Genomic DNA, 18991 nt, shown 5'->3' with positions numbered 1-18991 from the left:
AGCCTTCTGTGCTAATGCCCTTCTTGCCCTCATCTAACTCTCCCCGCGGCCCAGGGAGCGTCCAGTTCGCCATCGCTGCAGACGACAATGCGGAGTTCTGGCTGAGCCACGACGACCAGGTGTCCGGCCTTCGGTTGTTGGCCAGCGTGGGCAAGGTAGTCTCAGCTCAGCCCCTGGGGCTCCCCCACCTGTCTCAGAGCCAGGCCGCCGGAGAGGCACCTGCGCTGGCAGGCATCTCTCAGGGCCTGGAGTAGCCCTGCTGAGACGGCAGGAAAGGAGCGTGAGGAAGAAGCCTCCCCACTCCACAGGGGGACCAGCTGAGGTGTGGGAGGCCAAAGGCGTTCAGGGGACCCAGCCCTGAGCCAGGACCCAGCACGTCCGTGTGGGTTCCACAGGCCCAGCGCCATGGGGCCCTTCTAGGAGGTGGGGTGCTTCTTGCAGGCCCTTGGGGAACCCCCTCCTTTCTCTCCCTCACCTACTTCTTTCCTCTTTTTCTCTCTTTTCTCCTTTCTTCCTTCCATCCTTGTCTCCTCACCTCTAGACTGGAAAAGAGTGGACTGCCCCTGGAGAGTTTGGGAAATTCCAGAGTCAAATTTCCAAGCCAGTGAGGTGAGTGGGGTGTCATGGAGTCCTGTGAGCAGTCAGCTGGCCTAGTCCACCTCAGCTGTCAAGACGGAGGCCTCAGGGCCCAGCTGTGTCCCCCCGTTCCCCAGGCGCCCTTACTCTCGAGCTCCCACATTGCAGTCTCAACATAGAAACCATCCGGGCCCATCCTTCCTCGTTTTACACATCAGGAAACTGAGGCCCAGAGAGGGATGTGACTTAATGAAGACCACACAGCTATTTAGTGACACCCAGGACAGGAAAACAAAGTAGGTCTCCTTTATCCCCATCCTTGGCCTTCCCATTTTCTCCATCCCTGGAAATAATGTCCACAACCCTACAGCCAGGTCACCGGCTGCTCTGCCCTGTCGCAGGAAGCTCCCAATCGCGGTGATCTCTCGGTAGGCAGGGAAGCGAAGGCCTTTGCTAGCCAGAGGGGCTGGAATTGCTCTAACTGGGGAGGTGGGAACTCAGCCCGGCTTCAGAGCGCCACCTGGTGGCAAGACTGTGTATTGGCTTCATGGTAGTAATAGTGACGCTGGTAACAAGACAGTCTAGTTTGCAAAGAGCACTTGCTATGTTTCAGCCTCTGTGGTGAGCACTTTACATGTAATACAGCACAGCAGCTAACCACATGGGCTGGAAACAACTCTGCCTGGGTCCAAATCCCGGCTCCACCACTTAGCATCTTGGGGACTTGGGGTAAGTTTCCCTAGATCTCAGTGTCGAGGGTTCCCATCTATAAACAAGGGTTGTGAGTCAGTGTATATAAAGTACTTAGAACAGTGCCTAGCATGTAGTGACAACTCCTCAGGGTTAATTATTATTACAGACAGTCCCCGCTCAGCTTATAATTTTTTGACTTCATGACGGTACAAAAGCAATACGCATTCAGTTTTGACTGGCTACTTTTCCTGGGGTAGTGATATATGGGCTAATGCTCTCGTGATGCTGGGCCGGGCGTGAGCGCAGCTCCTGGTCAGTCCCGTGATCACAAGGGCCAACAGCCTAAGCGCTGACACCCGCTCTATGTCTCTCTTTCAGTACAGTATTCAGCACATTACATGGGATAGCTAACACGTTATTACAGAGTAGCTTCCCGGATGATCTGCCCTACTGTAGGCCCATGTAAGTGCTGTGCACGTGTTTAAGGCAGGCTAGGCTAAGCTAAGATGTTGTGCAGGGTAGGTGTATTAAGTATATTTCCAACCTACAATATTTTCACCTTATGATGGGTTTCTTAGGACATCACCCCCTAGGTAAGTCGAGGAAGACTCATATTTCATTTGATTCTCCCAATTATCCTCTGAAGTAAGTACTATTATTATCCCTATCTTACACAACAGAAAAGTAGGGCATACTGTCAGTCAGTAGTGAGTGTGGACTCCAACCCAGTTACACGGCGAGTCCCTGGGACTCCCAAGAGGAGAGAGGGCAGGAGGAGGCCGTGGGCCATGGGAGCGGGTGGAAGCTGACGTGGCACTATGGAAGAGGGGGCCAGACGGGCACCACAGGCAGGGAAGACAGCCTCCTGTTTCTCTGTTCTCCCCCGCCAGCCTGTCTGCCTCCCAAAGGTACTACTTCGAGGTGCTGCACAAGCAGAATGATGAGGGCACCGACCACGTGGAAGTCGCGGTGGGTGACCTGCCCCTCCTGCTCGCTGCTACCCACTCCTCTTCCCTCCCCCTGCAACCTTTTGAACCCAGCCAGCTCCAACCTTCCACACCTTCTCTCTTCTTCCAGTGGCGACGGAATGAACCTGGAGCCCAGTTCACCATTATTGACTCCCCTTCCCTGTCCCTCTTCACAAGTGAGTAGGCTGTGTGCGTGCGGGACACGCAGGCGGGCGGTGCGGCCGCGTGGGAGAGTGTGGTCAGGAGAGCAGTGGGTGGGGGTGCTTCAGCTCAGGATGCTTAGAACATGGGGCCAAAGGGGGTCCAGAACAAGGGAAGGCACCTAAAGGGACCCCAAGGTCAGAGCTCCTTAATTCTAGGGGGTCGGTGACCCCTTGGAGAACTTGCTGGAAGCTCTCTGAGCCCTCACCTCAGAAAATGCCTGTGTCACCCACACACAATATTTTATTTACAGTTTCAAGGGGATCCAGAGACCATAATGTTCACTCCAGAATAAAAACCTGGGAGTGAGCTCAATCTCCTGTTTCGCAGATGAGACAACCATGGTCCTTGCAAAGCCATGGCCAAAGGAGAGGAAATCTCACCTACTTTATATTAGCAGTAACTGAACTCTTCAACTGTGCCTCAAAATGCACTATTCATTGCTTAGAATTTCCTCAGCAAGGCTCCTGTCCAGAGGCCCCTTGAGAAATATCCACCTGACAGGTGGGGCGCTGGGCCTGGAGGCAGGAAGACAGGCAGGGCTGGGACCCCAGGGAGGAGGGAAAGGTGGGTGCTGGGGGACTAGGAGGTGTAGTTCTCAGGAGAGGGTGTGGGATGGAGTGAGCAGGAGGTTGCTGGTGACCAGAGCAGGCTGCCACAAGGTCGGGGCAGAAGGGGCCACTCGTGAGCAGCTGGATGCCAGAGGAAGGTGGGAGGGTTGGAATCCATGGGTGCGTGTGAGCCAAGAAGAGAGCGTCCCAGCAAAGGGCAGGTAGCAAACCAGTAGATGGAAGGAGAGCTCTGTTAGGGTCGAGGACAGGTGAACCCAGGAGGTGGAGGGCAAAGACAAGCAGCCTGCCCCCAGGGCCGCTGAGAAAGGGCAGATGGTGAGGCAGGCTTGACCATAAGAATTCCAGGCTGGGAACGCTGGGGAGCACCCTCCTCGGGTGCCCTGCTCCAGGCTGGTGTCACTGATCTGTCTGGGAGGTCGTGTGACTCAAGGCAGAGACCAGAATGGGTCGCACTCAGCTTCACCACTTATTCTGATCTTAGGCAGTGACTTAGGTTCTCTTTGCCAAAGCTCCTGTCGGGACACAATAGGAGTGGTAATAACAGTACATAAGTCATGAAGTAGTTAGGAAGTTTAAATGGGCTGATGTTGGTAAGATATTTAGAATAGTGCCTGGCTTGTTACTTAGTAGGCGCTGTATACATGTTTGTTCAATAAATTAAACATACTTATAATGAGAAATCTCTAGCAGAAGTAAAACATTTTGAGGAAGAGGTATATTTTTCCAGTTCACACCAAACCGTGACGTGTGCTCACTGTGGGGCTGGTGGGGCAGCCAAGGGGGGATAAATAGCAAAAGCTACAAGTCCTGGGGGGCACTGAGCTCACCCTATGCCACCTGTGGGAGAATGGCAGCCTCCATGCAGCCTCGTCCTGCCCCGCAGAGGCGGGGCCTGGTCCTGGGTGGGTTGGCTGGGGGCTCACAGTCATGCTGCATTCTTCCCTGCTGGGGCCCAGATGAGACAGTCCTGAGGATGGACGAGGTGGGCCACATCCCACAGACAGCAGCCAGCCATGCGGGCTCCCCTGACTCTCTCCCTGGAGATGAGCAGCCCCCCGCTGACATGCTACGGCCTGACCCCCGGGACAGCCTCTATCGAGGTAAGGCCTCACGCCATCCTTGCTTCCAGTCTGGGGATGACACACTGCCAAGCCAGATTAAGGAGGCTTGTCAGTTCTACTGCAGTATCCCAAAAGGCAGAGAATCTTCTTTTCCCCTTGTAGTGTAAAATATAACATGTGTGCAGAAAAGTACAAAAATATATGTGTATAATTTTACAATTATACAAACCCTTACAGAGCAAACACTTGTGTAACCACCAGCCAGGATAAGAACTAGAGCCAGAAGTCAGGAGTCCCCTGTGCCCTCTGCAGTCACGTAGACCATGCTTTCTTGTTGGGTTCCAATTCCTGTCATCGGAGAGAGAAATAGTTGCCACTGAGGTATCAGACTCCTGGGAGGGTTCACGTGTTAAAGGGTGACAAAGGCCCAGCCATGACAACTGGAGGGAAATCCTGGTGTCACATCACACTAGGGTGGGGTTTAGTGGCCTTTTGGAAGTCTGTGAGCCTTCACAGAGGCTGGAGCCAGGGACCGTGTCCGGGCCCTCCGCCTCCCGGTGCACCTGGAGAGTGGGGCCAGCCTGGGATTGGCAGCCTCCGCCGGTGGACGTGGACTCTGAACGCGGCTGCCAGAGTGAAGGCAAAAAGCTGCCTGTTCATTGCAGGGCTTCAGCCCTCTGCCCGGGGCCAGCTCCCAGCCCCTCCCTCACCTCTTCCCTTACTGTCCCCAGTGCCTCTGGTCCCCAAGTCTCATCTCCGCCACATCCTGCCTGATTGTCCCTACAAACCCAGCTACCTGGTGGACGGGCTCCCTCTGCAACGCTACCAGGGCCTCCGGTTTGTAAGTCTTGGGCCTGGCAGTGGGGACCAAGAGTCAGGGAGGGCTTGCTGCCTGTGGTAGAGGGGGTGCTGAGGCTGACTCCCCATCTCCACACCCCATACCCACCCACAGAATGGCCTCACAGATCCTGGGGCTGGCAGGGGTTTCATCCCAGTTGTCTCTGGCCTGGTGGGCTGCCCTGCAGCCTGGGAAGGAGGCCCTACCTTAGGAAGACCCCCTGACACCAAACCTGCCTGGTGATGACATAAGGTGGGCCAGCCCATAGCTCCTACTCTCTGCTCTGTGGGCTGCATAGCCCTGTGCTGCCTGGGTTGGCCCCACTGGCCGGGCAGCCAGTGTTTACCAAACTCACAGACAAGGCTCTGGGGAAGACAGCTGTGCAGGGGAGGTTAGCTGCAGAGAATCCACAGCACACGCAGCATGCACGCTGTCTGCGCTAGTCTGGAGATGGTTATGGGAATGTGCTGGAGGCAGGAGGAGGGCGGCCAGGAGTCACCCGCCAGCTCACAGGATGGGTGGGGGACAATGGAGAAGGTTTGGGTGGCAGTTGCTTTGGGTTGTGTTTAAGGGGGTAAAAGGCAGTGTAGTAAATCACAAAAGGGGCTGTTCGGGGGCTGTGGGAGGTTGCAGGGGACGGTGAGATGGCAGGAGGAGGGAATGGTCTGGGTGGCAGCTGGAGAGGAGGGACATGTGCACCAGGGAGCTGGGCCAGGTCAGGGCTGCACAGAGTGCCCAGGAGAGGAGCCGGTAGGAGCCCGGTCTGCATAACCCAGCGTTTCACTCAGGGCACAAAGCATCCGCCCTCCTCCCCACCAGCAGGCCCTGGGAAGCCCTTGGGACCCTGGCCAGGTGCAGGTTGAGCCCTGTTTGGCTGATTTCTTACCCAGATGCTACCCTCTTACCCCTGCTGCTGCTTCCTCTGCCTCCAGGTCCACCTGTCCTTTGTTTACCCCAATGATTATACCCGCCTGAGCCACATGGAGACCCAGAATAAGTGCTTCTACCAGGAAAATGCGTACTCCCAGGACAGGTGAGTGAATGGGGCGAGCAGGTGGCCTTGCTGAGGGCCTGCAGGAGCAGGGTGCTGTGGGGCTGGGGGCTGCAAATGCCCCTCAGCTTGAGGAGGCCTCCCACGCTCTCACTTAGCCTCCTTCCTTCCCTCCATCCCAGGCCCTGACGGCAGACTGCTGCCAGGGCTTCCAGCAGAGCTCCTGTGCTGGCCCCAGGGCCCTGGGTGCCCACCTCTCCATTCCTCCTGCAGGTTCAGCTTCCAGGAATACATCAAGATTGACCAGCCTGAGGAGCAGGGGCCAGAGCAGCCAGGTACAGAGTGACAGCTGAGCTTCCAGGTCAGGCTGGGAGGGGTGGCCGTGGTCTATTTCTAGGGGAAGTTCAGACCGTGCCAGCCCTGCCCCCAGGAGCTTCAAATCCAAACCACACAGCCTCTCCCCGCACTCCTGGGAGTGGAGAGCTTCCCTTCAGCCTTTCCCACATCCAGGCCCAGTGTTTAACAGCATGCTGGGCAGCTGGGGAACTTTAGCGTCCTGGAGTTGATGAGGGGGCGGCTTGAGGGCATGTCCGACCCTGGCATGTCCTTCAGGAAGCTCTGCTGTAGAGGCGCCATCTGCTTGTGGCCTTTCTTCTTGAGGGATTAGGGTGTGGTGGGGGCCATTTGTTGGGTCCCTGCATATGCCAGGTACATGCCAGGCACTTTGTGTACTCCACCTTCCCAGCAAGCGGATGGGAGGTGGATGGAGAACCCAGGTTAGCTGGGCTTGAGCATCTTGCTCGAGGTCCCACAGTACGTGGCAGAGCCCAGGTGCAGTCCCAGTCTGAAACCCCTTGGTGTGTCACTCTTACAATCATCAGCTGTCTTGTGTACCATGTTTGGGAAAGGTTGAAAACTGACATGTTGAGGACTGGTTGTTATGAACAACAGGTTTTGAGGAAGGCCTTCTGGAAGAATCTCAGTATGGAGAAGTGGCAGAGGAGAGCCCTGACTCCAATGACTGGACTACCAGGATGCTAGAGGAGAAGCAAGTGCCTACCTCTACCCCAGGGCAGCATGTCACTGATGACCGCCTCCGAAGCCTGCGGAAACTCCTGGCTCAGCCCCAGGAGGGTCTGCTGGTGCCCTTTTCCAAGCAGAACTCCACAAGTCCCTTCCCAGTGAGGACCAGCAGCATCCCAGTCCAGCAGCCAGAGAAAAGGAAGAGGAAACCCAGCTCAGATCCTCCTCGTTCCGACAAGTGGCCACCTGGGCACCTGGCAGGGAACCTGCCCCGGGTCAGAAGGCCCAGGCCCACAGGGGATGGCCCCAGGAAGACTCCAGGGCAGTCCCAGTGGCTGAATCAAGTAGAGACATACATTGCAGAGCAGAGGAGGGGGGACAGGATGCAACCTTTGGCTCCTGGAAAGGCTTGGACTGGGGAGGAGGAGGAAGGGGTAGCAGCTGCAGGCCAGGAAGGACAAGTGGAGGGAGAGGAAGAGGGGGAGGAAGAGGAAGAGGAAGAGGACGTGAGTGAGGTGTTCGAATATGTGCCCATGTTTGACCCGGTGGTGAACTGGGACCAGACCTTCAGTGCCCGGCACCTTGACTTCCAAGCCCTGCGGACCGACTGGATTGATCTGAACTGTAACACATCAGGCAACCTGCTGCTTCCGGAGCAGGAGGCTCTAGAGGTCACACGGGTCTTCCTGAGGAAGCTCAACCAGAGGAGCCGGGGGTAAGGTAAAGGGCTCTCCTGGGCCTGGCTGGGCATGTGGCAGCCCCCACCTGGGACAGGGAACAGGGCTGTAGCAGGTGCCCCGCCTCAGTCTCTGGGAAGGACAGTGCTGGGCCTTGCAGAGATGGTTGGGGCCAGCCAGGCCTTTGTCGCACCCTCAGCAAGGTTCTGGAATCCCTGGGTGCCCAGCCCAGGACGTGTGGTGAGCACTGGGAGGGCTTGGCATATGTGGTCTCCTCTCAGGGAAGGAGCTTTAGAGACAGAGTGGGCAAAACTGAGGCTGAAACGGCAAAATAAGACCCCCAGTGTCGGGGAGACTGGCCAGGGCACAAGGCATGGCCTGCAGACTTTGTTTTTTCATTCACTCATGTAACCAATCAACATTTTTAAAATTGAGATAAAATTCACATACCATTTAGTTCACTATTTTAGAGTGCACAATTCAGTGGTTTTTAAGTATATTCTGTGCAACCAACACCACTATCTGATTCCAGACATTTTCATCATTTTTAAAAGAAGCCCTGCGCCTGTTGGCAGTGACTTCCCATCCCTCTTCCCAGTCCCTGGCAAGCACTGCTCTACTTTCCATCTCCGTAGATTTGCCTACTCTAGGTATCAGTGGAATTATATACTATGTGGCCTTTGAGTCTGGCTTCTCTCAGCGAAACATGTTTGAGGCTCATCCTTGTGGGATGTATCAAGCCACTGAGCCCTCCACCACTTTGTACCGCTGCATAATATTCTATCTTGTGGATATACCACTGATTGTGTATCTGTTCATCAGTTGACTGACATTTGGGTTGTTTCCACTTTTTGACTATTATGAATACATTGCTTCTTTGAACATGGATATACAAGTTTTGTGTAAACATGTTTTCAGCTCTCTAGGGTATATACCTAGAAGGAGAATTGCTGGGTCATATGGAACTCTATGATTAGTATTTTGAGTAATTGCCAACCTTTTTTCCAAATCAGCTGCACCATTTTACATTCTCATCAGCAGTTTATGAAGTTCCAGTTTCTCTACATTTTTGGCAACACTTGTGTTTTGTTTTTGTTTTTGTTATGTAGCCATCCTAGTGGGTATGAAGTGGTATCACATTGTGGTTTTGTTTGAATTTCCCTAGTGGCTAATGATGTTGAACCAACCAATCAACATTTATCTGATAAACCGCTGTGTCACGTGCACTGTTGACTGACCAGAGCATTTTATGAATGAGGGTCAGTTTCTGGAGGAAGCTCATTCCCTTATATACTCAAGATCTTAGAGCTATAAAGGACCTTAGAGGTCATCCCAGCTCAGTAGGTGGTGCTTTAAAGATGAACACTAGAGAGGTAAGCATCTTGCATAAACAGCCTAGCTAACGGCAAAGGAAGGACAAATACTAGGGTCTCCCAACAATTGGCCTTGCAGGCTTCCACTGCACCATGCTCCCCTGACCCTTTCTGCCCTAGGAGGTACCAGCTGCAGCGCATTGTGAACGTGGAGAAGCGTCAGGACCAGCTGCGCGGGGGGCGCTACCTCCTGGAGCTTGAGCTGCTGGAGCATGGCCAGCGCCTGGTGCGGCTCTCTGAGTATGTGTCTACGCGGGGCTGGCAGGGCATTGACCCAGCTGGTGGGCACGAAGCCGAGGCCCGGAACCTGCAGGGCCTGGTCTGGGGCCCACACAACCGCCGGAGACATATCCTGAGTGTCCGGGCCCCAGAGCCCAAGCTGTGCTGGCCCCAGGGCTTCTCCTGGAATCACCGCGCCGTGGTGCACTTCGTGGTGCCGGGTGAGCCTCCCGCCGAGCCTGGGCATCAGCAGCAGAGTTGGGGGGGCTGAAGTAATCGCTGCCACCCAGATCTCTGCTCACTGACTTGATCTCAAGAATTTGTGAGAGAGGCCACTTTACAGTTGAGGTGACGTGGCTTGTAAGCTGGGAGCTACACACAGATACAGATTCATAGGCCAGGTTTCAGTGATCCATGTGATAGTCAGCAGGGATTGTGTGTGAGGTTTACAACTGGCCTGGGGAAATAACAGGGAGGGTACTTAGTAGAGGGGGTCAGGGGCTTCTATAATGAGATCGGGAGCCCGTGACAGACAGGAGTGTAACCAGACAGTGGGGCAGGACATAAAGGAGGAGAGTGAGGTGGCCAGGGGATGGGGTTTGAGCTTTGGGGCACAGTGGGGTCACAACAGGACGGAGACCAGCCCCATCCAAGGCATTGCCACTGGCCTGCCTGGTGGCCTTGTGGGAACAGATGGAGAGGCCCCTGCCCCTGGCTCTGCCTTTGCCTCCCTACTGCATGGCCGACAGCTTCCCATAGTTTCACTTCCCCTAAGTAGAGTTCTGAGGGGACTCCAGGTGGCCGGACCCAGGCGTGGACATGCCTATGTGCCTTACCTCTGCTGCTTTCTCCCTGTCTGCCTGGCTGCGGCAGTAAAGAACCAGGCACGCTGGGTGCAGCAATTCATCAGAGACATGGAAGAGCTGTTCCAGGTCACCAGTGACCCACACTTCAACATCATCATCACTGACTATAGCAGTGAGGACATGGATGTCGAGATGGCCCTGAAGAGGTCCAAGCTGCGGAGGTGAGGAGGCTCCTGGCCGAGGTGCAGCTGAACCACCTGCCCCCTAAAGGCCCAGGACCATTGGGTCCTGGCAGAGGCAGAAGTCCCACCTGGCTTGCCTGATTCTCAGCTTTTTCCAGAGGCCTCGCTTGCCCCTAATCCCACCCCAGAAGCACATGTCATGGCTCCTCTGTGCCTGCTGCCGTCCTCCAGGGGACCAGCACAGCCAGGTCCTAATACCGAGTCCCTCTCTCCCCTCTCTTCCCCTCCCTCCCTGCAGCTACCAGTACCTGAAGCTGAGTGGAAACTTCGAGCGCTCAGCTGGTCTTCAGGCTGGCATAGACCTGGTGAAGGTAAATGGTCTGGGAGGGGCTCGGGAGATGCAATTAAAGACAGTGAAAGGGTAGCGAGACATTCGGGATGAGTCAGGAGGCCAGCTCCTTGGGAAGGGGGATGAGGACGTGGGGGCTGGCTCTGCAGCAGGGTCAGTGTGCGGGGCGCACTGGACAGACACTGGCAGAGTGCTGTCCAGAGTCCTCGGAGCCCACAGAGTGCAGGGGAGGAGTCAGGAGCCGCTCTGACAGTAAGAACTGCATTCTGCGGCCCAGCCCTCTGGAAGTTGCCCAGCTGTTTGGTGGAAGTCTGTCAGTCACTCAAATGGGAAAGAGCTTGAGGACTGTCCTGTACAGTGGCTCAGCCTCCTGGCCGCAGCCTGTGGCCCGCTGACCCTCCCACCTCTGCCCGCAGGACCCTCACAGCATCGTCTTCCTCTGTGACCTCCACATCCACTTCCCAGCTGGGGTCATCGATACTGTCCGGAAGCACTGTGTGGAGGGCAAGATGACTTTTGCGCCCATGGTGATGAGGCTGCATTGCGGGGCCACCCCCCAGTGGCCTGAGGGTGAGCCCTGCCATGGGCTAGGGAGGGTAGGAAAGAGCCCTGTGGCCTTGGTTCCTAACCCCAGGGCTGGAAACTGTCCCATCAAAGGGCTGCCCACCAGCCCCTCCCTCCTGCCTCTGTGCATGCGGAGAGGCACCAGGGCTGCAGCGACTGCGAGCTTCCCCACTCCCCTCTGCCTTCTTCATCATCAGGCCCTCACTGTGTGCCAGACTCTGTGCCCTGTGTGGGTGCAAAGGTGGAGAGACAGGATCTCTGCCCTGGAGAGGGAAATGGGACAGGGGCACCAGCACTCGGCTGGCCTTCAGTGCCTACTGCTCTCAGATCCTCCGTGGGGCTGATGTCAGCCCGTGGCCACACCCTGGTAGGACTGTGACTTCCGTGTGCCTTAGCCTAGGCAGCTTGACCCCAAAACAGGCAAGGCCTTGTTCAGATGAAGGACTTTCCAGCCTCAGCTGCCCCCATACTCCGGCTTTCAGAAAAGGCTCTGGTAAGGCGGCCCACATTCTTCATTCTTCCCTCCTGGCACCCACTGTTCTCACCCAGAGCTTCTTGTCTGTCCACAGGCTACTGGGAGGTGAATGGATTTGGGCTGCTTGGCATCTACAAGTCAGACCTGGACAGGATCGGGGGCATGAACACCAAGGAATTCCGAGACCGCTGGGGTGGGGAAGACTGGGAGCTGCTGGACAGGTGACTGGGAAGGAGGCATGTGCTGGGGTTCCATCCATCAGGTGCTCTGGGGAGGCAACAGGGCTGGATCAACTGAGGCCCAGCCCCCTGGGCTGCAGACACGCAGGTAGAGAGCACGGACTCTGAGGAAACTACATTACTTAGGGTCAAACCACTTCCCTTGCTGAGACTCAGTTCTGTGTCTGAAGCACAGAGGGGGACAGTGCTGCCTCTGCTCATGTCACAGGGCTGGTATGGAAATGAAAATGCTTGGTAAACTGTGAGGGAGAAGGCAAAACTGAGCTGCATAAATATAAACAGTACCATTCTCAGCAGCAATGGGAGCTGTGGGTGAGTATGATTGCATTCTCCCTGAACCCGGCTCTGGGAATGGACAAGAGAGACAGGCAAAGGGTCAGAGGAAATTCTGGGGTCAGCCAAAGAGACAGCATAGACCATTGAGGGGCAACAAAATAGTGCAGTTCTGTGTCCCCAGAAGCCCAGGGAGAGGGGAGTTTCAGGCAGCAGGAAATGGCCAGGGGTCTGAAAAGCCTCAGAGGAGAACACAGGACAAGCTGCCGGGCTTGGAAGGTGGGTGGCAAGAGGGTGTTGAGCTGGGCAGCCTAGGCTGCACCTCAGGGTGTGGGGGCCTGCGGAACACATGTGGGCGGTGAGCGAATGGAGGCTGTGTTGCTATGCGGTTCCTCTTCCAAGAAATTTGCTGCCAAGGCAAGGGGAGGGGGTAAAGGCGAGAGGGGGGAATCAAAGAAAGGGTAGAATTTCTGGAACAGTATCCACAGGGGGTGACAGGGAAAGGTCAGGAGCCCTGGGGAACTGGTGGCCCTGACAAGGAAGAAGTAGAGGCTTCTTCCGGAGGGAGTGCCATGTGGCCGCCCATCTTGGTGCCTCTGCTCTGCAGGGCACCTCATGCATGCTGCGTTTGCTCCTCCCAAACCTCGGTGCCCTGGCGCCCCCGTCCCGGGGAGAGAACTGAGTCTCAGGAGAAGTTAACCACCGGCCCCAATCTCACAGCTACTGAGCATCAGAGGCTTAAAACCCAGATCCGTTTTTATCCTTAGAGGGAAGAAGGGAAAGTACCTAGGGGACCTCAGGTGTCGAGGAGGGAGGCTGGGGTGCCCAGACCAGAGGACCCAGCTCTGATCCTGGCAGACCCTGAGCGAGGGGAACCTGCCCGGTCACTTCACCCTTGATCCTCTGGCCAGGCTGGGGAGGTGCAGATCTTCCTGGCGGTTCTCTCCATGCTGCCTCCTCTGAGGCCCAAGAGAAACTGCTTCGAGCAGGAAGCCTCCCCACAACGTGAGGGGCCTTCCAGTGGGCTGTGCCTGTAGAGAAGATGCTGGGGCAGGTGTGGGGATGAGGGCTGCGGCCGCCTGTGCGCTGCGTGCCAGGAGCTGTGTGCAAACTAATTCCCCTCGTCTCTACTACCATCCTCCAACATCTACGTCATGATGGAGATTTGGGAAACTGAGGCTCGGAAACTTCCTGAGTTTGACACGCCTTACCCAGCATGGAGCTCCCGGCTTGGGGCCCACACTCCGCACAGTGCCCTCCACCCCTGCCCCGTGGGGAGGACGCGAAGGGGAGCAAGGCCCGCTGGCCGTGCAGGAGGGGTCCGGGGCCCGCTCTCCCCGGGGCCTCTGTCCCCTGCTCACCCTGCCCTCCCCCGCCCCAGGATCCTCCAGGCGGGTCTGGAAGTGGAGCGGCTCTCACTGAGGAACTTCTTCCATCACTTCCACTCCAAGCGCGGCATGTGGAACCGCCGGCAGATGAAGGTGCTGTAACCCGAGGGTGCCCACGGGGCTGCCGCTTCCTGCTCCCTGACTTGGGGTTGTCCCCCCAGAGCCCCGCTCACCGCTGGAGGAGAGCAGGGCGGCGACGCCGTGACTGGCCCCGAGAGGCCTCCGAGCTAGTGCCCGGGCCCCCGGCGCTGCGCCTGCACCCACCGTGCCTCCACAGGCAGGCTTCGGGCCGGGCCAGGAGGGGCTGCTCGCTCACTGTCCGTGGAGGTGGACCAGCAGCTCCGGGAAGGCTGGCTGCACAGTGAGGTTGAGCAGGGAAGGAGGGTCTGCTGGAGTGGCCCCATCCCGATGTCCACCCAGGCCCCTCACAGGAGTAGTGACTAGCAACCGGAAACTCTAGGGGACAAACTTTATTGGCGTTTTTATTTTTTTAACAGCAAAACAAACCTGTAACTGTCCGGACCCAGCATTGACTATGGAGGGGATGGAGCCACGCGTGTAGGGCGAGTGTGTATCCCAGAGTAGCAATACCTGCATACCTCAGACCCCCTCCTGTGTAGAGGCGTGTCCCCCGTCCTCCAACGGGCAGCTAATGTAGGTCCAGAGGCGCTGGCCCCGCGTGGGCATTCTCAGCAATACCGGAGGCTTGTGCCTTCCTGCGACGCACATCTCACCCAGGTGGCCACTGAGCAGCTGGCCACCAAGTAGGGCATTTCCCTTACCCTCCAGGCGGCACTAACTTCACCTGACCAAAAGCACAGAGCTGGCGTCTTCCTGCTGCCACAGGAGGTAGGGAGACAGAGAACTGCTGGGTAGTGAGGCCAGGCAAGGTGGAGGGGGCAGGGAAGCGAAGCCCCTTTCCGGCCCCAGGTCCCAGCCCGCCTGCGAACCACAGGCTTGAGAAGTACACAAAGCAGCGGGGAAAGACGATGTGGACGGAAGGAAGCCCGCAACTTCGCGGGGGGTGTGGGAGGACTTCCAGCAGGAAGGGACGGAAAGGGAAGTGGGAAGCTTGAGTCCCGGCAGACCCGCCCCCACCCCCGGGCTGCAGGGAGAAGCCAGCCCCCGCCTCAGGTGAAGAAGAAGAGGAAGGACTGTGGGTGAAGCTCCGCCCAGGCCAGGGTGGGGCAGGGAGCAGGTTTGGGGAGGTGGGGGCAACACCCTGGGATTCCTTCCCCAAGGAGAAGGAAGCAGGGCTAGGAGGAACTGAGAAATGAAGCCATTTCAGGGAGAAGAGCCCTGGCCTCACAGCCCAGGGCCACCCTTTGTGTCAGGAGATGCCACATTTTATTTTGCACTAAATTCCTGGGTGCCTTTGTGGCCGTGGTTTTGCTCCCCCTGCTGCTGAATTCACCAGTGGTGCACTGGACACTGGATGGTGAACTCCAGTGTTCAGGGAGGTGACGCCTGGGCTCCCTGCTGTGAGGCAGGGCCCAGGAGCCAGGCAGCTCGCCCTGCCGCGCTCCGCGCTGCGACGGATCCCAGCAACAGCGCTGGGAGCTGCATTCACCAAGAGTGTACGCTTGGCACATGGGAGAATGGAGGCCGTGGAGAACCCTCTGCTGGTTGAAGAGAATCTCTGAGTCCCTCTAAGAAACCAGGAAGGAAAAGACTTTTAAATTAATAGGCTGTGGCTGATGCTGCCATCCTGCTCTGCCGCTGCGATCTGGCTTTTTATTGCCCTGCTCAGGCTCTCCCCTAAGCGCTGTGGGACAGAGGGGAGAGGAGCAGTGGGCCACTGGGGTTCCAAGTTCTTTCTGGGGCCACTCATCGTGGGCATGCAGTGGGAGGCCTGAGCCAGCCTCCCCTTCCTGCCCGCCACCCCGTGCCTCAGCCAGTGCCTTTTGTTCAATGTTTGTTACCTCCACACCATCTGCCTTAAGGGAGGGGCCTGTGTAGGGTGGGGGGAGGGGTGGCAGTGGGGAGGAAATGGTTAAATACAGCATCTTCATAGAAAACAACATGGCTCTTGTGTTTACCTGTTGCCCATTGTGGAGGAAGAGGGCTGGGCAGAGGGGCCCAGGGCTCATGTCTCCCTCCCTCAGCTGTCAGGCCTCTCATGGACATGCCAAGGGCCTCCTTCCCTCCTCTGCCCGCCGACCGACGCGCACCCTTTAACCATTAGTTTGGTGCCTGCGTTGTCGACGACAGCCTTCTCTGTGCTGGAGTTTACTCCCCAAGCGGCTGACATTGTTTCCAGTCTGAGGAACTCACAACCCGACAGCAGACCAGGCTCTTCTGTTCAGCAGATGTGGAGATTGAGAACGGCTGGTGGACAGCCTGGGTGAAGAAGGCTAGCCACTGGGCCGGGATGGTTTGGTCAACAGTGGAGAGGAGTGACTTATTCTAAAACAGACAATCTAAAGATAGTTTCTGCTGACCTGAGAATGCCCTGTGGATGTTTAGGGGTGCAGATTTACTTTCCTAGTTGTATTTGGCTTAGAAAAAGATCAAAACTAATTTGTACACATGCCCAAAGAGCAGGTGCTAATATGAAAGCTAGAATAGATTTTTAGTAGGCTCTAAAGGATTGTGCATACTTACAACTATCCAGAATTGACTAATTTGCCATTGATGTAACAGATGGTAATTAGCCCAAGGCATGTGAGGCCAGGGAAGTTGACTCAGAGCAGGACCCAGGAGAGGGAGTGATATTAAAGCCTTTTCTCCCTCTGGGCTTGGGGTTTGCCTCTTTGGGCCCTTTCCGGGTCGCAGGTGGAGAGGGCGTCAGAGACCAGCCTGGATGTATTAACATTGGCTCAGTGGATTTGCAGAAAACTTTATCGATAGAAGCCATTCCATTTTACAGAAAGGGAAAACTGAGTCCTGGAGGAAAGGGAATGGATGGGGAAGAGGGAAGGAATGGGGTGGTGGCAGGACCCCAGTTTGAGCTCAGGACTCCAGACCAAGATGGAATTCACCCAGATGGGCAAATATCACATTCTAATTCAGACACTATGGGTAGAGAGTGAGGACATCTACACAGCCCTTTTAGGGGCTCTCCTGGTGACTGGAAAGTGCCCATCAGCCCAGCAGAGCAGGGAGGAAAGAGGCAGACACAATCTCAGGCGGGGTCCCTGCAGGGGAAGCAGAGAAGAGGCAAGGAGCAGGTGCTGCTTCAGTAGGTCTGGACTGGAGCCCAAGCTCCTCCATTTCCAGGAAGCTTCCTGGTGGGCTTGCTGTTGGTCCAAGGCTATCCCAGAGTAGCAAGGACTGCTGGGCAGCATCAAGGAGGAGCCCCACACTCCACCCTGCCTCCTGCCAACCAGTGATGTGCTTTCCCATCCCAGATTATGGCTCATAGGGAACCCCGCCTAAGAATTGAGGCAAGTCCCCTTCACAGAGCCAGGGGCCCTTCCTGAGTCAGTCCAGGCTCTCCTCCCAGACCGCCTCCTTGCCCCGGAGCTATAGGTCTCTTACCCTAACCCCCTAGTGGATGAGAGATGGGCCCTTGGGGAGCCTGTGGACCTGGGGGCTTCCCATCTTCCCCCACCTGGGGCCAGGGCTGTGCTCAGAGAGGATTCCTTGAGGTCCTGGCAGCCAAAAACCCCGTTTTACACACCCCAAAGGCTGTAATGAAGGTGCTGATGGCAAGGGTGATGAAGACCAGGGTGCCGGCAGCATTGCTGAGCTGGTTAAGTCGCCACTGCTTTTCTGCCCCATTGAGGTTCAGTCGTGCTGTAGAGGAGCGGGGAGGGGGCGCGGCTTGCAGCTTTCCTCACGACATCCTCTAGAGTCCAGACACAGGCTGGCCCCTGAAACATCTGAGTGGCAGAATCAAGGGAGTTGTAGTCATTGCACTGACATGCCTTTTCCCTCACTGACAGGGCCTGGGGCAGCCACAAGGCAATTGATAGACTTGGGATTTGGGAATTTAGGCTGGGTCTTTTCAGAGTCGGGATGAATGCTCACTAAGGGCTGTTAGGAACTCTGCTAAAGTTAGTGAGGACAGTCATTCATCAGGTACTAGGAGTGGCCACTGTATGGGAGACCAGCAGGTAGGATGGGGCACCTTTCACTCTGAAAGCCATGTGTAGGTGCAGAGACCTAACACCAGGTCAGGGTATGGTTAAGAAGCTAACGTGTGCAAATGCAGGGTGGGACAGGGAGGCACTTGGAGCTTCCCCTCCACCGTGGGGGCACTGGGGCTGACTCCAGGCCCGAGCTCCTCACCAATGAGCACAAGGAGGATGCCAGTGGCCACCTGCAGGGGCAGAGAGATGCTGATTGTAAGATAAATTCTAGCCAGAATAAGCAGGCAAAGAGAGGCAACAAAGGGCCAGGTAATTTATTTAAATACCCCTGGGTGAGGTTCTGTGACCTTCTTGCCAGAGGCCAGAGAAGTCACACCTGGTTAGGGAGGTGGGGGCTTATAAAGGATTAGGAGGGGGAGGAGTGGGCAAGCTGTCCTAGGGGGTGTTGAGAGGTATGATTGGCTAAAGGTGACATAATAGTCAACTAGAAACTTTTTTTCTTTCCAAGAGGGAGGATCCTGGCTGACATCTGGGTCTTGGCACATCAGGATGGAATTCAGGGAGAGCTGTCCCCTTTCCATATACGGCTCGGACTTTGGGGTCTGGTCTGTTCTCCCCCTATGGCATCTCTCTGTTCTGTTTGCATGTCCTTGTTTTTCCTTTCTCCAGCCTAACACTGATGAGGGTGACCAGCGTGCTGTAATACTGAGAGGATGGCTCCTGCTCCAGAACCGCTCTCAGCTGCTTGGTGTTGGACAGGAAGAGAGCCATGCCCAGCATGCCCTCCGGCACACTCTTCTTGGTGGCATAATGGTTCAGATTGACGGGCTGGCTCCTGCTGGGGCTCCCAGGCTGTGAGGGAGAAACACAGGCTTGCCTAGGAGGCCTCAGAAGGGAAGCAGTTGAGAGAGACTGGAAAGAGAGGTTTTGAAACTCTCCCCTGACTAGGTGGGTGTAGGGAAAATAGAAGTTCCATGGCCAGGATCCTCACCTGACAGCCATTGTATACGTGTGATGAGGTAAGACTTAGCCTACTACGTGCTTGCATACCCATTGGCAATAAGCTGTTAGGTGGTGTTGCTGTAGGAGTTCTGCCGGACGCTAAGCACAGAGGGACGCAGGAGAGCAGAGCCTAGAGTAGAACTCAAGAGAGCAGGAGAGAGGAGGGCAGAGGCCAAGCGGGGGGCAGAGACGGAGGAGGACGGGGCTTCAGTGCTCAGCCTTCTGCCCTGAGAATAAAGCTTGGTACGACCTCCTTTTACCTCCGACATTCTGTTGTCATTATTTGGTCTCACTGAATCTATAGTGAACTTGCCCAGAGCTGGGAACCGCCCCGCCCAGAGCTACAGTGGGAAACCAGGGGTAAGAAACAGCCTTCTCAGCTTTAAGGCCTGAAAGAATAGGGTTGGACTAGAAACTCTTAAGGACCTTTGAACTCTGAAATGCTGTGATGCTGTAGTTTATATTTCGGGTCACTCTTCCCTCACAC

The 18991-nt window shown here is 56.2% G+C and overlaps 2 protein-coding genes across 3 annotated transcripts in view; one reads left to right on the top strand and one right to left on the bottom strand.

Moving 5' to 3' along the window:
• Positions 1 to 15432, top strand: part of B4GALNT3 (beta-1,4-N-acetyl-galactosaminyltransferase 3) — a 92425-nt gene extending 76993 nt beyond the window's left edge. Inside the window, exons 6-20 of one of the 2 annotated variants that reach the window (XM_036907730.2) lie at positions 55 to 155; positions 542 to 609; positions 2160 to 2238; positions 2347 to 2413; positions 3967 to 4110; positions 4803 to 4912; positions 5842 to 5942; positions 6174 to 6235; positions 6852 to 7638; positions 9094 to 9413; positions 10066 to 10219; positions 10479 to 10551; positions 10946 to 11099; positions 11663 to 11789; positions 13462 to 15432. In XM_036907730.2, coding sequence (XP_036763625.2) covers positions 55 to 155; positions 542 to 609; positions 2160 to 2238; positions 2347 to 2413; positions 3967 to 4110; positions 4803 to 4912; positions 5842 to 5942; positions 6174 to 6235; positions 6852 to 7638; positions 9094 to 9413; positions 10066 to 10219; positions 10479 to 10551; positions 10946 to 11099; positions 11663 to 11789; positions 13462 to 13570 — 2456 coding nt within the window. In that variant the 3' untranslated portion in view covers positions 13571 to 15432. The remainder of the gene's footprint in view (positions 1 to 54; positions 156 to 541; positions 610 to 2159; positions 2239 to 2346; positions 2414 to 3966; positions 4111 to 4802; positions 4913 to 5841; positions 5943 to 6173; positions 6236 to 6851; positions 7639 to 9093; positions 9414 to 10065; positions 10220 to 10478; positions 10552 to 10945; positions 11100 to 11662; positions 11790 to 13461) is intronic. The other variant, XM_057492394.1, reaches the window with a different exon arrangement.
• A 195-nt stretch (positions 15433 to 15627) lies between these two features.
• On the bottom strand, positions 15628 to 18483 carry NINJ2 (ninjurin 2). The gene is made up of 3 exons (XM_057492395.1): positions 18173 to 18483; positions 17702 to 17751; positions 15628 to 17206 (listed from the first exon to the last, which is right to left on the bottom strand). Exons 1-3 carry the CDS (start codon positions 18280 to 18282, stop codon positions 17040 to 17042), a joined length of 327 nt encoding a protein of 108 aa, XP_057348378.1. The 5' UTR covers positions 18283 to 18483; the 3' UTR covers positions 15628 to 17039.
• Between the last annotated feature and the right edge of the window lie 508 nt (positions 18484 to 18991).

The sequence above is a fragment of the Manis pentadactyla genome, chromosome 14, assembly GCF_030020395.1.
Source record: "Manis pentadactyla isolate mManPen7 chromosome 14, mManPen7.hap1, whole genome shotgun sequence".
NCBI classification, from domain to species: domain Eukaryota; kingdom Metazoa; phylum Chordata; class Mammalia; order Pholidota; family Manidae; genus Manis; species Manis pentadactyla.
This window is presented reverse-complemented; position numbering and strand designations above follow the sequence as displayed.

Coding starts and splice junctions, on each gene's coding strand:
- NINJ2 (XM_057492395.1), bottom strand. CDS start 18,282: ATGCTGGGCATGGCTCTCTTCCTGTCCAACACCAAGCAGCTGAGAGCG. Junction 17,752..18,172: donor GTCACCCTCATCAGTGTTAG/GCTGGAGAAAGG, acceptor TCTTACAATCAG/CATCTCTCTGCCCCTGCAGG. Junction 17,207..17,701: donor CATCCTCCTTGTGCTCATTG/GTGAGGAGCTCG, acceptor GCTCCTCTACAG/CACGACTGAACCTCAATGGG.